The 14,399-nt window shown below is 42.5% G+C and overlaps 1 protein-coding gene across 3 annotated transcripts in view; it reads left to right on the plus strand.

Moving 5' to 3' along the window:
* The first annotated feature begins 5,503 nt into the window (after nucleotides 1-5,503).
* Nucleotides 5,504-14,399, plus strand: part of CA8 (carbonic anhydrase 8) — a 63,390-nt gene continuing 54,494 nt past the window's right edge. For 2 of the 3 annotated variants that reach the window (XM_064442660.1, XM_064442659.1), the window contains exons 1-3: nucleotides 5,504-5,836; nucleotides 6,196-6,387; nucleotides 10,319-10,443. In XM_064442660.1, the coding sequence (XP_064298730.1) occupies nucleotides 5,758-5,836; nucleotides 6,196-6,387; nucleotides 10,319-10,443 (396 nt within the window). In that variant the 5' untranslated portion in view covers nucleotides 5,504-5,757. The remainder of the gene's footprint in view (nucleotides 5,837-6,195; nucleotides 6,388-10,318; nucleotides 10,444-14,399) is intronic. The other variant, XM_064442658.1, reaches the window with a different exon arrangement.

A 14,399-nucleotide genomic window follows, 5' to 3' on the forward strand; every position in this document is an offset into this window, starting at 1 on the left:
AGAAAATCTCCAGGAGACTACAACAGATAATTCTCTTATTTTCTTAGTGTGCCCTTAATTACACTGTATTTTTTATTATTTCTTCACTTCCTTTTTGACTGTGGTATTTTTAGTGCTTAGAAATGGCTTCCTATTCCTTGGGTTTTCTTTAAAGAACTTAAAACTATCCTGTTGTAGTTTCAGTGTCCTCTAGCAGTACGTGTGAATTCTCATGGGCAGCCAAAATAGTCCTGTTTTACACATTTGAACACTGGGAGAATACATGCCAGCTATGCCCAGTCGTTTAGAAATATTTGCCTGTTCCCTTTTTCCCTTCATCTCTTGTACGCTTTTGCAGATGCAGTTTCGCTTGTAAGAGTTATACACCTGTACAGTAGAAGAACTTGTGTATGCACTTTAAGATCAATGTGTTGATGTTTTAATTCCCCCAAAAACCAAGTATATTGTAAAGTGAAATGTGTGAAGTATGCTCAGGACCAGCCTGCTACGCTATTAGTTGACAAAGCCAAGAAGTACAAATTTACACTTACAGACCATAAAACATGCAAGGCCACTGAAACCACCCTTTGGTGTGGATGCAAGGGGAAATTGGGATCCAGCTAACATATTTTGCAATGTGTGCAGGACAGCATTTGCCAAAGTAAACCTGACTTGCAAATGGAGTCTTTCACTGTAAATGGTTTCTCTTTGCTATAAATGGTCCCTTTATTGAAAATAGTCTCTACCTTTTCATCTTGGACTATTTATACTGCTCGACAATCCTTTTCCTTTTTGTAACACATTACTTCAGCTGCAGTAAAAAATGATAGGCAAATAACATAATTCCAGGAATACTGGAATATTATTCCTTGTAATGAACTAATTAATTTTAAAATGTGCAGAGAGATTTTCAATTTTGTTATATATAAGCTTGTGCTTTAATGGTCAAATGCAGAAACTTTCTGCTTATACTTCTAAATTTGGAAAAGAATCAAACTTACTTGAGAGAGTAACCTGGCAAGAAGTAAAGATAGAAACAAGACCACAAGAGATGATTGCTGGCCAACCACAGTCCAACACAGGAAAAAGCTAGATGCTCCTGATCCCTTCAGATGCCTATGTTGCTGTATGGACAGTGCCTTTTATTTCAGGACTCCTTGGAAAGAACTGAGATCTGGCTTAGAGAGGCATAAATGGACTCTAAATTGCCCCAAATGGAATACTTTAATATCCCCCAAAACTTTTCTGTCCTTGTCATAATATTAAGTCCTGCATGCCCTCAACTACTCTATGCTGGCAGCAAGGTAATAAAGAAAAAAGAGAATAATAAAGGAAATATCATCTCACAGTCTGAATTTGTCACCCCTCAAATCAGAAAAATACCTGCCAGTTCTGTGGCCTGCAAAGAATCCTGCAGATAGGAATGTATAGTTTAAAATAACTTGTATGTAATTCTGCTTTTCTTTTTCCTGCAGATTTCTTAGTAACCTATACAGTTCTCTGCATTGGATTTCCCCCTTTTGAAGTGGTGAAAGCAATTACAGTTGTTGAAATGTAACCTCTTAAAAAAATGTTGCTAGTCATTAATGACAATTTACGCATACAAATTTCACAGTGTTTGGATGCAGGATTTTGGTTCAGGCCTGGTTTCTCAGTACATTTTAGGGTGTTTAGGGAAGGTATATTGTCTTTTGAAAAAAAATCAGTAACTGTATAACATAGTTATAAGTATATCTAGATACAGGAAATACAAGAACAGTTGTCTGCAATCTCACCAGGATTAAGTATTACACCAAACATTTCAAAATGCTGTTTCTCATTTGACAAAAGGGAATGTCAGAGACTCTGATGCTTCTGAACTACTGTCCTCTGAGTTCAAAGAGGAACTGTTAAGCTCTGCATCTGCGTCTGAGCTTTTTTTTCATGGTATCATCAAAGGGTGTCATCATTAATGCCAGTTAAACAAGAAGTCAGCATGTTCCACAGAATCAAAGGCTGAACCGGGATTCAGGAGAGGGGTGCCCTGCTCCTGCTGAAGAGGTGCTGTGTCACTTACGAAGGTCACGTTGGCTGGGCTTCTACTTTTTGCCTATTAATTCGATACTAGTTTTAGGCCATAACTATGCCTCCCTACAGATTTTTCAGTATGCTGAGCCAATGTAGCAAATGCTACAAGCAGTGCATTTTTACAGCATAAAGAGTGTATTTATGTGTATTATAGTTATATATTTAACATCTTCTCATAGTAAAGTCAACTATTGGGAGTTTCTACACAAACTTAAACCTTTAGATGCCTAGTAATAATAAAGTTTCTGAAGATTGGTATAAGATCAGTTTAAAAGAGAGACGGAACACAGATGGCTGGCATAAACCATGTGATCCACACAAAGACCACACTTAATTAGAGAGGAAAGAACTGTATAGTGGAAGAGGAGGCCTTGGGACAACCGTATCAGATAGTATAACACTACAACAGCGAGTTTTTCTAGATATCATAGATATTTTCTAGATATCATAGTAGATCAGTATGTGGCAAAGGGCAGTGCATAGGACACTGTCAGTATAATATACATAGAAACAAGAAAGGACTGACAGGGCACAACAATTTCAAGACTGCCCACATCATTAAAGGACACCAAATCCCACTCATCTTGAACAAGGCTTAGATCATGCCACTATCTCAATCTGATTGTCTCAATCCTTTTACTTGAAGCTGAGTCCATAAATGAATGAGTTCGTTTCTGCAGAGATTGGTCAGGTCGATATCGCATTTGCTGTCCTGTACTCCATTTCATTGCGGAGGCATACCCTTGAACTCCTTTGCTACTTACACACTTCACCATTAAAGAAGTTGTAGGAATCTTCAGTGGAATCTAATCTGCTGATTAGATCATGCTCTGTCTGACAGATACTATGGAAGAAATAGGATATTCGCACAGAAATCAGCTCAGCAGACATATGGCAATAAAGAAATGCTAACTATTCAGTAAGGTTTTACCTGATGGGCCCAATTTTGCAGAGAGATATGGAAAGAACGGAAAGGTTAAAAGGAAGGGCAACAAATATAAGTAGCTTAGTTCTTAAGTTCAGTTATGAATGGAAGCCATGAAAACTATGGAAAGCCATGAAAAGTATTTATTGCAAAACAGGAACTTGCAGGTCTGATAATGTTGCCCCTCATAAGTGTGGAATTCTAGAACAGAAGTCCCACAGGAAAGCTACTGCAGGAAAGGACTTAAAAGAGGGCATGAATGAAGTACTGTGCTTCAGAGAGCAAGGGAATGAACCCAGCCTCCTAGGACTGTTTTTTTCAAAATCTGAGACTCTGTTTGAACAGGAAAATGAAATTCCAGTCAGATTGACCAGAATCAGTGATGATTTAGGGGAGTGTTTGTTTTTTCGCCATGTCGCTGAGCAGTGATTCAAAGGCACTGACATCAATATAAAAAACTAGGGTGTGTTTAAGAAGTTATTAAGGGATGGAACTTAACAACCAATAAAGCCAGTTTGGTATGGGAATTGGGTATGCATATACAACATGATATGTCATGTGACAAAAATTCATGTTAAAAAAATCCAAGTTTTCTGTTTGTACTGATGCCAGGTGCTCACTGTATGAGGAAAAATGTCTATTTGCCTTTTTGCCTCAATAAGCTGCACCACATTTGTAGTTTGTTTGGGTAGTATATATTCCTTTCAACCATCAATAGTGAAGATAGTAACTAATGATCCTGCAGAAGGAAACTTGTGTTTTTGTTCTGGTCTTGAAAAAATCCCCAACCCAGTACATTCTACTTCTCTTGTCCTATATTCTTTCCACCTTGCACACAGCTCTTGTTTCATTAATGAAGTTCCAGCTCAGTCCTCCTCCTTCCATCTCACTTTCACAATGATGATTATTTCTGCTCCCATGTTAGCCCTGCACAGGAATCACAGGTACTACCGCTGAGTTGGGGAACACTGAAGCACAATGAGGTCCACACTTAGATCAAACCTTGTGGATCAACAGCACAGGATCAGGATGTTATCCTCTTGGGATACCAGAATGCAGCGAGGTCTGGTCACTGTCTTTAAATGGCCAGGTATGGTGAGCAAAGGGCACTTCCACTTGCCATTATAGCAACTCTGTTTGACTGCCTCTGTTACCTTTCCTGGTTGCTGCCAGGGATTGCAGTCTGTCAGCGCTGGGTTCCCAGTCCTCTTGCTGTCACTGATGCAAGTGTTTGGGCCACTGCCTAGGAGAGATCTCTATTACAGAGGCCCCTTCTGTCCTTTCCCCCCCTGACAGAATGTGAGCATTCTATAGGTCCTTTCATATCCTTGAATTGAGGCATCCTTGTTTTGGGGAGAGACTTTCCTCAAACCCCACATCCTGTATATTCTGCAGGAGTTGTTGAGGCCACACTCCTGGATGTGGCCTAAGTGAAGGGGTCACTGTAAAGACTATGGAGGCCTCAACCCTCCTTCAAAAGAGAAGGCAGAAAGCTGGGCTCCCTTGCTTGTTCAGTGGCTCCCTTATCCTCACTGAGGGCCTCCATCCCTCCATAGGAGGGGCACAGTGCTGTGGCGTGAGAAGGAACCACAAAATCACACAATGGCTGAGATTGGAAGGGACTTCGGGAGATGACCTTGTCCAAATCCCCTGTTCAGTCAGGGCCACCCAAAGCAAGTTCCCCAGGGCCGTGTTCAGATGAATATTTCCAGGGATGAAGACTCTACGACCTCCCTGGTAAACCTGTGCCAGGGCTTGGTCACTATTACAATAAAGTGTTTCTTGATGTTCAGAGGGAACCTCTCATGTTTCAGTGTGTGCCCATTGCCTCTGGTCCTGTCACTGGGCAACACTGAAAAGAGCCTGACTCTGCCCTCTTTGCTTCTTCCCTTCAGGTATTTCCACACATCGATGAGATTCCCCTGAGCCTGCTTTTCTCCAGGCTGAACAGTCCCAGCTCTCTCAGCCTTTCCTCATAGGAGAGAGATGCTCCAGTCCCTTAATCATCTTTGTGACCCTTCACTGGAGTCTCTCCAGTATGCCCATGTATTTCTTGTACTGGGGAGCCCGGACCTGGACCCAGCTGGTCCTGGACCCTGGACCTAGGTGTGGCCTCACCAGTACTGAGTAGGGTGGCAGGATAACCTCCCTCCACCTGCTGTTGTCGCTTTGCCTAATGCAGCCCAAGGTATCATTCACCTTCTTTGCGGCAAGGGCACATTGCTGGCTCATGCCCAACCTGGTGCCCACCAGCACCCACAGGTCCTTTTCTGCCGAGCTGCCTTACAGCCCGCTGGCGCCTGGCCTGTACCACTGCCCGGGTTGTTCCTCCCCAGGGGCAGAGATTTGTCCTTCCCCTTGCTGAAGCTGCTCTCCCCGGGCGTCCCGAGGCGCACAGACCGCCTGCGCCCAGCTCGCGGGGCCGCGGGAGCTGCGGGGACACCCACCCACCCACGCAGGCAGGCAGGCGAAGGGAGCAGCCTGCAGGGGAAGGCGAGGAGGACGCAGGGAGCCGAGGGGAGCTCCCGCGGCCGCCCGGTCCCCTCTGCCCGCTCCGCCACCTTCCCCCCGGCGCCGCGCCCCCCGCCCCTGCCCCGTCACACGGCGACAGCCGCCGCCGGGGGGGGGCGGGCGGGCGGAGGGAGGGCCGGGGCGCGGCGCGGCGGCAGCCCGCCTCGCCCCCTCACACACGCCGCACGCTCCCTCACACTCACCCTCACCCTCACACACACACACACACACCGCCCGGCCGACGGGAGCCGGGGCCCCTGGCAGGGCGGCCGCCCATGGCTGACGGGAGCCCGAACGAGGGCGCCGAGCCCTTCCCGCGCCGGGAGGAGGCTCCGGAGTGGGGCTACGAGGAAGGTGAGGAGCGGGCGGCGGCTGCGGCGGGGAGAAACTTTCCCCGCGGCCGGGTGAGGAGGAGGTGGGAGTATTTCAGTGGCGGAGCGGAGGGAGAATCGGCCGCCCCGAGCGCCGGGCAGCGCCGGGTCGCAGCGTGCGGCGGGTCGGTCGCCCGGGGCGGCCGGGGGGAACAGCGCGGTGCCCCCCGGCGGCGGTGGCCGGGTCCGGCGGGCCGAGGTGCCGCGGAGCAGCCCCGGCCCCGCTCCCGCGCCGCTGAGGGGGTCGGTGAGGGTGGGAAGGGGTGGTCTGGCTGGCCCGGGAAGCCGTCGTGCAGCGCGGGGTGCCGGGACCCCCCGTAACGGCGTTCCCTTGTGTCTCAGGAGTGGAGTGGGGGCTGATTTTTCCCGATGCTAACGGGGAGTACCAGTCGCCTATTAACTTGAACTCGAGAGAAGCTAAATACGACCCCTCGCTCCTGGAAGTGCGTTTGTCGCCCAACTACGTAGTGTGTCGTGACTGTGAAGTGATCAACGACGGGCATTCGATTCAGATCGCCCTGAAGTCAAAGTCAGGTAGGCTGAAACACGGCCTTTGCTATCCCCGCTAAAGCTGGTGTTGCCTGAAGGCTCGCTGTTCGCGTCTCCCGGAGCACGGGAGCAGCAGCCGCTCCCGGCAGCGGCCGGTTGTGCTCCGTCGGCACCGACTGCGGCCGCTCAGAGTGTTGCTGTTGACTTCAGTAGGAACAGGAGCAAGCTTTGCCACGGGAGCTGCAGGTTTAAACGGCAAACTGGGTGGTCAGTCAGGTTCCTTCAGAGCATGATCAGAATTTCTTCTTGCGTTGGTGGGGTCATCTAAGTCACTGCCATTAACAGCTGGCTGCATTCAGAAGCAGTCCAGACTATCGCTAAGACTGTGTGATGCCAAACTATTTTGCACAGCTGGCAAAATTTGTCCTTGGTCTGAAGACCATGTAAGTTAAAAGAGCTTTTTCCGTTAGTTTGAGTGGGTTCTGAAGACTAACTACAGAATTGGGCAGCTTAAAGTAGAAAGTCCAGTTACACATACTTAAAATAATTGATGAAGAGCAGGTAGCAAAGCAGTCCTCATTTCTTAAAGGGTTTTTTGATGTCATTCACCAAATAAGAATTATAAGCAAATAATAAAAGAAACAATTCCAACTTAAGTGAAATAGCAGTATCTTATTCAGACTTTTCACCTGAGTAAACTGTTCTGTGTGAAGGAGACAACTGTCAAGAAAGGGAGAAGAAAAGTCCGTTGTGCTTCCCAGCACTGTGGTACTTCCTACCATGTGTTTGGAAAAGCATCCAAGTTACTCTAACCAATCTTAGCTAGTAACACACCCTTTTGGGGGCATTTAAACAGCTGAACATTGTCAAACTATGAGACATTTCAACTTTTGTTTCCTTCTGAGATCTCAGTAGTCCTGGGAGGTACAGCTGTGCTGAGAGTGAGGGAGTCACTGAATTTTTTAGAAAGGAAAGGTTTGTTATTTTAATAATGATGCTTTCCTCTATAATTTCCTTTCCATGATAAATTCCATGTATTACTGCAACACAGAACATTTATTTCACAGAATTTTGCAGATTTGCAATAGAACAGAGATTTTATCCTTCCAGTCAGTTTTACTGCCTTCATCAGAAGCAGAGCTTTTTTCCCAAGGAGTAAGGTTCTCTCTGCAGGATCAGGATGGTTCTTGAATTCTCCTGTGGAGGAAGTGAGAGTGACTGGAAATGACAGCATTTCTTGCATGCCAAAATGCAACTCCTTCAACTCTACCTTTTCCCAAGGGCAGTTTGTAACTCAGTAGCAATAACTAATAAGATGGGACCAACACACCTAAATGCATGGTGCAAAAACCATTGGAGACTTAGGAGAAAGAAGGGCTTCTTTTTAAACTTGAATGCAGTGTGTGATGCCAGACTGATGAGCCTTGAGATACAAGAAAATCTGAAATACAATAAAAGTTTATGACAGAGTTATGGAATTATGATTTAGGAAATGATGTTTTAGTTTCAGCTTTTCCTTAGATTTAATGTTACATAATGTCCCATTCTCCATTTTTAAACTGGGGATAATTTTTTCCATTTTTGGGAGGGGGAAGGCAACGTTAGTTATCCCTACCTAGAGGAGAAAAGAGTTAATAAGCTGTGTTTGACCTAGTATTCTGGCCAATTTTCAGGGATTGCGGAAACTCCTGCAGCTTCTTTTCCTCACAAGGGATGTCTGATGACAAATCGATTTAGCCAGATTATTTTAATGGGAACTGTTGAGCACTAAATGCTTTTGAAACTCTGTCCAATTAATGTGCAAGAGATCCTCATCTACTGTAACGTTAACAGTCAAAGAAAAACTTATTTGTGGAAAAAATAAACTAATTAAGATACATATTAAAAATCAATTTGTCATTACTGGTGATTGATTTTATCCTTTAATTCAGGACATGCAGTCCATCTGGAATTCCCAAATCCTGCCCATTATTTAATTGCAAACATTTTCACAGGCTGCTTCCAGTTGGACATGTGTTATGCGTTAGGTGGAAGAAGCATGACCAACTGTGTAATGGAATTGTATGCTGAAAAATGCTTTAGAGGATTTCCTACTAACAGAGAGACTTCTCTTAAGCCAGAAGTGGATTGCACAGTGGGTGATGGTTTCAGAAACATTTTTTAATGAGGATCAAAAATTCCTGAAAGGCAAAGCAAAGTTAAACTTGTTTCATGCATTGACATGGATCAAGATTTGATGAAAGGCAAAAGATAAACATGCTTCAATGCTTCATGCATTGAAATACTTTCATCATGGGATCAGTGTTACAACTGAAGCCTCAGAAGTAAACTCTCTGAAGCTCCTGGAGATCCAGAACTACATCATACAGAGAATATTTGTTCTAGTCACACTTTCTCTAGGAGCAATATTTTAAAACGTAGAAAATGCTCCATTTTCCTAAGAAATAGCATTAACTGAGTATCATGTTTCTTTTTATTTGTCCAGATTTCCCTAAATACTTCAATGTTCACCAGATTTTCCCTATTGGATATAGGTATAGACAGAATACAGATAAAGCAGATTTTCCCTATAGGATATAGGTATAGACAGATACAGATAAAGAAAGTTTAAGAGGCAATTCTGAATCTATGACTACATTTAGCACATTTCATTTTAGAAAATCTAATGGTTGTTAGATTAGTTATGAATAATTATTAAAGGAAAATTGGAATATTTTATGTTTTCCTCCAGTGTGGTTGCTTATGAGAACCATTACTGATCAGTTTTCTTCCAGGTTTTTTATAGTTCTGTACTTTTGTTTTTGTGCTTGTCCAGTTGCAATATGATTCAGTTGTTAAATTATGTTTTGGTATTACACTATGTCTTGAGTTCCAAACTAAGGCCCTTTAGTTCATGTGTCAAAATAACTTTATATTATGGAACTCTAATTCCCTAAAGCTGTAGGTTATACAATTAACTAATCCTTATCAATTATTAGAGACTTTAAAAGATTAATTCGAAGTCTGTGAAATGTAAGCTCAAATTTAATGGATTCTGGGGAAGCCTATGAATGCCCCTAACTAAAATCCAGCCCTGCCTAGACGCTAGTACTCAATTATTTTGGTGGGAACTTATGTACAGCTTGTGGAGTAATATTTGATCTGAAGCAGATTCAGAAATCCCTGGGCAAAATGTTTCCATTGATTAATTCCAAAGTAGATTAGGCCTCACAAGGTACAATTGCTTGCTTTTACTACGCGTGGTGGAAGTCCTTATTAATGCGAAAGTATTGAGCTACTATATGCATTTTTTGTGTATGTGTTGTGATTGTGGACAGACGCTTTTAAGAAATTCCAGCTGTTTAAAAAACTGAAGTAAAAGAAAGCTGCCTAGAAGCTGATTTTAAGTAAATGAGGTATGTTGTTAGTCGTTTGTGTAGGTTTGATTATATTTGGATATGGAGGCATTCTGTATCTTGGAAGCCTGACAGGTGGTGTATGACTTAACACCTTTACCTAGCAAAATATTGGCAATCAGAAGTTTTCTATTAGTTTCTGTGACTCGTAACAAACATAGGTGAAGGAGATTAAGCATTTGGACAAGCTGGAGGTAGTTACCAGTTCAGTTCAGAACCCCTGCCATCTGTTTAGAGTACACAGCTACTCTCTTGATAACAGCAATAAACATATTCACTCTTCTGACTGATAAAGGTACCTTTTTTTTTTTTGCATTATCACCAGCTGTTCTGCCTCATAAAACAAGGAGTGCAGCATGACAGCAATTTCACTGTTGTTCGTAACTGCCTGAATTCTCATTCTGTTCCTGCACAGTACTTTAAAAGTAAAGATGTTAAGTCTGCCAACTTTAGTTTTCTCCTCTTTAGTACTGCTGATAATAAAGAAGCTTGCAAGAATCTTCCAATTGTATTTGGAGAATATATATAGTGGCTTGTCTGCTTCAAAAGCCAAGTTCCTTACCATTTGTCTTCTTTCCCAGTGTTAATAGGGGGACCATTACCTCGAGGACATGAGTTTGAACTACATGATGTCCGATTCCACTGGGGGAGAGAAAACCAGCGTGGTTCTGAACACACGGTTAATTTTAAGGCCTTTCCCATGGAGGTAAGAGTGACACTGACACTGCATTGCATAACACCTGCTAAATGCAAAAAAATTGTATTTCATAGCCTGAATTCCTGGTAGTTCAAAAGAGAGGTTTTTTTTAGCTCAGCATTTTATTGCTTTATATTTCAGCCACAAAGGTATCTTGCTGAGCTGTGCTTTAGTGCAGGTAAATTAGGATATGCATCTGGAATAGAATGCCTCCAGCACTCATCACATTGTGTGATTAATTGGCCATAAAGTTAACTTACAGAATTATTAACTTTGTCTTAATAATATTAGTGTTCTAACAAGATCTGCCATTTCAACACTTCCTATGTCACCTTGACTAATAGCTATACATGGGGAGAACTAGCCACTGGAAATATTTCCATGATGAATAATAGCAACTTAGGCAAATCTGGAGTAAGTTTAGAGCCATTTGTTCATGAAATAACTTTACATACATGAAAACTGAAGATTATGTGATATTCTTGGAAATGTTCTGTAATATCTCAATGAATTACAAAATTTTGAAACAGAAGCAAAGTGATAATGCAGTCTGAAAAATTTCAGCTGTTCATGAGGTGTCAGTTTGGGCTCCTAGGCAACCCAGATGCTGGAACCTATTTCTCCTGCCCTCCAGCAGCTGTTCATCATAATACTTCACTTCCCACTGTCCCATTGCTTACACTTGTCAAGGAGTGGCTTGGACTATCCCTTAGGCCCTGGGCTGCAAGACTAGTTTTAACAGGTACCAACCCTGATGGTTGGTGACTTTGGCCTTGCATCTTTTATTTCATTTGTTGTGCACTATTGGCTTTAAAGAAATTCAAGTTTTTTTCAGAGTTCTTTGAGTAATTTTTGCCTTATTTGTCCATCATAATCCCTCACGAACCTGAAACTCTGTTTCCTTTTTCTCTGGGTTGGTCAGTGCTAGGAAATTTGTTATTGTAGCATTATATACCTGAGTGCCAGAATGCTAGAGTAGAACTGCTTTGCAGAAAGGGTATAAAATATATTAGAGCAACTACTGCAGAGCTAAGTGTGAAAAGCTTGTGGACTTACACCATCAATCTAATTTGTAGGGTTGTTCAAGTACTTTCTTTAAGAGTTGTGGGTCCGATTTTGGTCTCTGCTGTTTGCTATTTTGCACCGGTCCATCAAAACACCCTGTATAGAAAGTCACTCACAGGGGCTTTGCGGGTTAAGTTGAGGCGAATCATAGAATCATTTAGGTTAGAAAAGACCTTTAAGAACATCGAGTCCAACTGTAAACTTGAGACTGCCAAGTCCATCACCAAACCATGTCCCTGAGCACCACATCTATGCATAGATCCTCTTTGCAGGTTGATTTCAGGCAGATTCTGGCAATGCAGGAGAATTGCTTGAATGGGGAAGACTCATCAAGCAAAGGGAAAGCAGAGGAATCGCCTCGGCGTCCTGGTTACCTGGCATAATATATACAATGTGATTTATATGGGCAGTAAGACTTTTAGGACACTGCAGTGTTCCCCTGAGGCAGGAAGTGGCTTGTTCATTACGAAACAGCTCTGCTTACTGCTTTTCCTCAAGGCTGATCCAGAATGTGATGATCAAGAAATATTGACGTGAACTGTCAAGAACTGTACTTGGGAATGTATCAGGGTCTCCTGTCTCCTCTGCAACTTCACAAACAGTGTTGGTGGTATGTGAGAACAGTCTATTGATAATCTGCAGAAACCCCAGAATCCTCTACTCCAGATCAGTCTAGAGAAAAAGATACTTGACCCAGAGATGCCAAACAACAAACTTAATCAGAAGGGATTTCATTCTTCACCTACTTTAAAAGCAGCATGGCAGCTGCACAAGCAGAATTCTGGCACAGTTGAAGAACATCACCTGGAGGTGAGCAAGCTGGTGTTATCCTGTCTCTTGCATCTAAGCAGCTTTCAACCAAACTCTCATCTCCAAGAAATAATTACTGATGCAAAAATTCTGTAGCAGAAAATATTGGACTCGTAATACATTTTAAATACAGTGTGGATGTGTAATTTTGTAAACAGATCCTTGTGCAGATTAATTTTTCTGGCAGAAAAAGACAGTATAGCTTGTCGTATCCAAGGTCAATTGTACACAGGTGTACTGGCTGAGCCAGTTCATCATCTTCTGCCCCATGTTGCAAGAAAGTACAGAGCAGTTTGTTCGACAGATGAGCTGCATTTCCTTCTGCTGTATGCACAAAGAGCTGCTATACTAAATCCATCTCAAACTGTCCAAATCAAATATTATACTTGAGCAATAATAAAACAGGTGCTTGTGACCACTATAAATATTCATGAAGTAGTACACCTGAGACTCCAGAATGGAAGATTTTCAGTTTCCTTTCCAGGGATTGCCCCATCTAATTTTTTTTTTTTCCTTGTGGAAAACAACCATTTTGATCAAGGGTCCAGGAAATCTTATTTTCTTAACTTTTAACATTAGCATTGGGTTAGATGGTTGTTGGAAATCACTGTATTCTGAATGTATATAGGGCTTGATCTTCGCCAGGTTTGTTAGTTACTGGACACAAACAGTAATGGGTGCCTATTTTGGCTATATACAAGCAGTCTGACATAGTTTATGCTTTCATCCTGTACTACATACAAAATAAGCTGGCAGTTGTTTGTGCACAAATGCATGCCTAGAAATAGGTTGAGCACCAAGTGCATAAGTTTGGATCTTCTGCCAGTGGAGCCACTCTAGAAGGACATTTTCCTAAGAAACTAGAAATGATTTGCAAAGCAAATGGTAAGGATTTTAAATTCTCCTCTCTTTGTGTGAGGAAGACAAGTCAAGGGGATAAGCAGTAGTATGAAAACATAAGTGCTTGGTTTAAGTGGGTACATTAACAGCACAACAGACTAGGCCCAGATTATGTACTCCATTACACTATTATAAAACCTGAGCAGTTCTACAGAAACCAGCTTTGAGTTTGAAGTTATCTATCTGAGATGACTAGCTAAGACTATGTATTGACTGGAGCAGCAGTCAGGTTTTTTTAGGACTGAAGACTGTAAGGCTTTATTTTATTACATTGGACCAAATAGTTGTGGAACAGCTTCAGATTGTCATGATCTTTGTAAAGGATGACTTTAAAAACAGAGTGTTATTTTTCAAAGTTTGGAAGAGCAGACATCAGTTGCTTCCTTAGTCTCTTTCACCTTTGATGCCATAACTGCTTTTATAGAAATTAGCCAATATCCTGTGTTAATTGGGTAATATCTCATGTCTTGGTGTAAAAATCTATTATTTCTTACTAGACAGCTGGGGCCTTTGCATGTGGTTGGGATGTATAGGTTCACGGTGAAATGAGTTAGACTATTAAGCTTATGTAACCTCTGGAACAGCTTCTTGAAATAATTCACACTGTTGAAAAACATACACGTGGCTTGGAGGCTGTTCATTGTTATTTTTATTATTATATGACGTTCAGCAAAGATGTGTTTTCCACCTTCCTTGACTGAAGAAACCAGAATGTTGACGGTAATATGCCAGTGTTATAATTTTCGCTGAAACATCTGTGTTTGCAGTCAGTCAGGAAAGCAGGATAAAACAATAAATAGTTGTCAAAGGAAAAGCAGAGGGCTGTACATATTGGTACAACACTCCTCTCTCTGTTCCATGAAAACAAGAGCATGAAGGCCATTCTTGCCTTTTGGACAGAAATTGGAAGGGGACACTTGCGCAACTTCCTCCAGAAATCTTTCTCACCAATTACTTGTACTGCACATAAGCAGTGTTGCTTTGCCTTTTGGCCGAAGTTACTTTGGCCACTGCCTGTGCTAAATATTTAGTGATGGTCTTGACATAGAGAGACTGTTTTTTGCCAGCAAATGGAACAAGGTACCAAAGATTAGATCATGCTTTACAGTACGTATTTCCACAGAGCGGTAAAATCCACACTTATACCCACATCTGAGTTACCTGAACATGATTTAGGTGTAAGAAAGGGA

Source organism: Phalacrocorax carbo, chromosome 2, assembly GCF_963921805.1.
Source record: "Phalacrocorax carbo chromosome 2, bPhaCar2.1, whole genome shotgun sequence".
Lineage (NCBI taxonomy): Eukaryota > Metazoa > Chordata > Aves > Suliformes > Phalacrocoracidae > Phalacrocorax > Phalacrocorax carbo.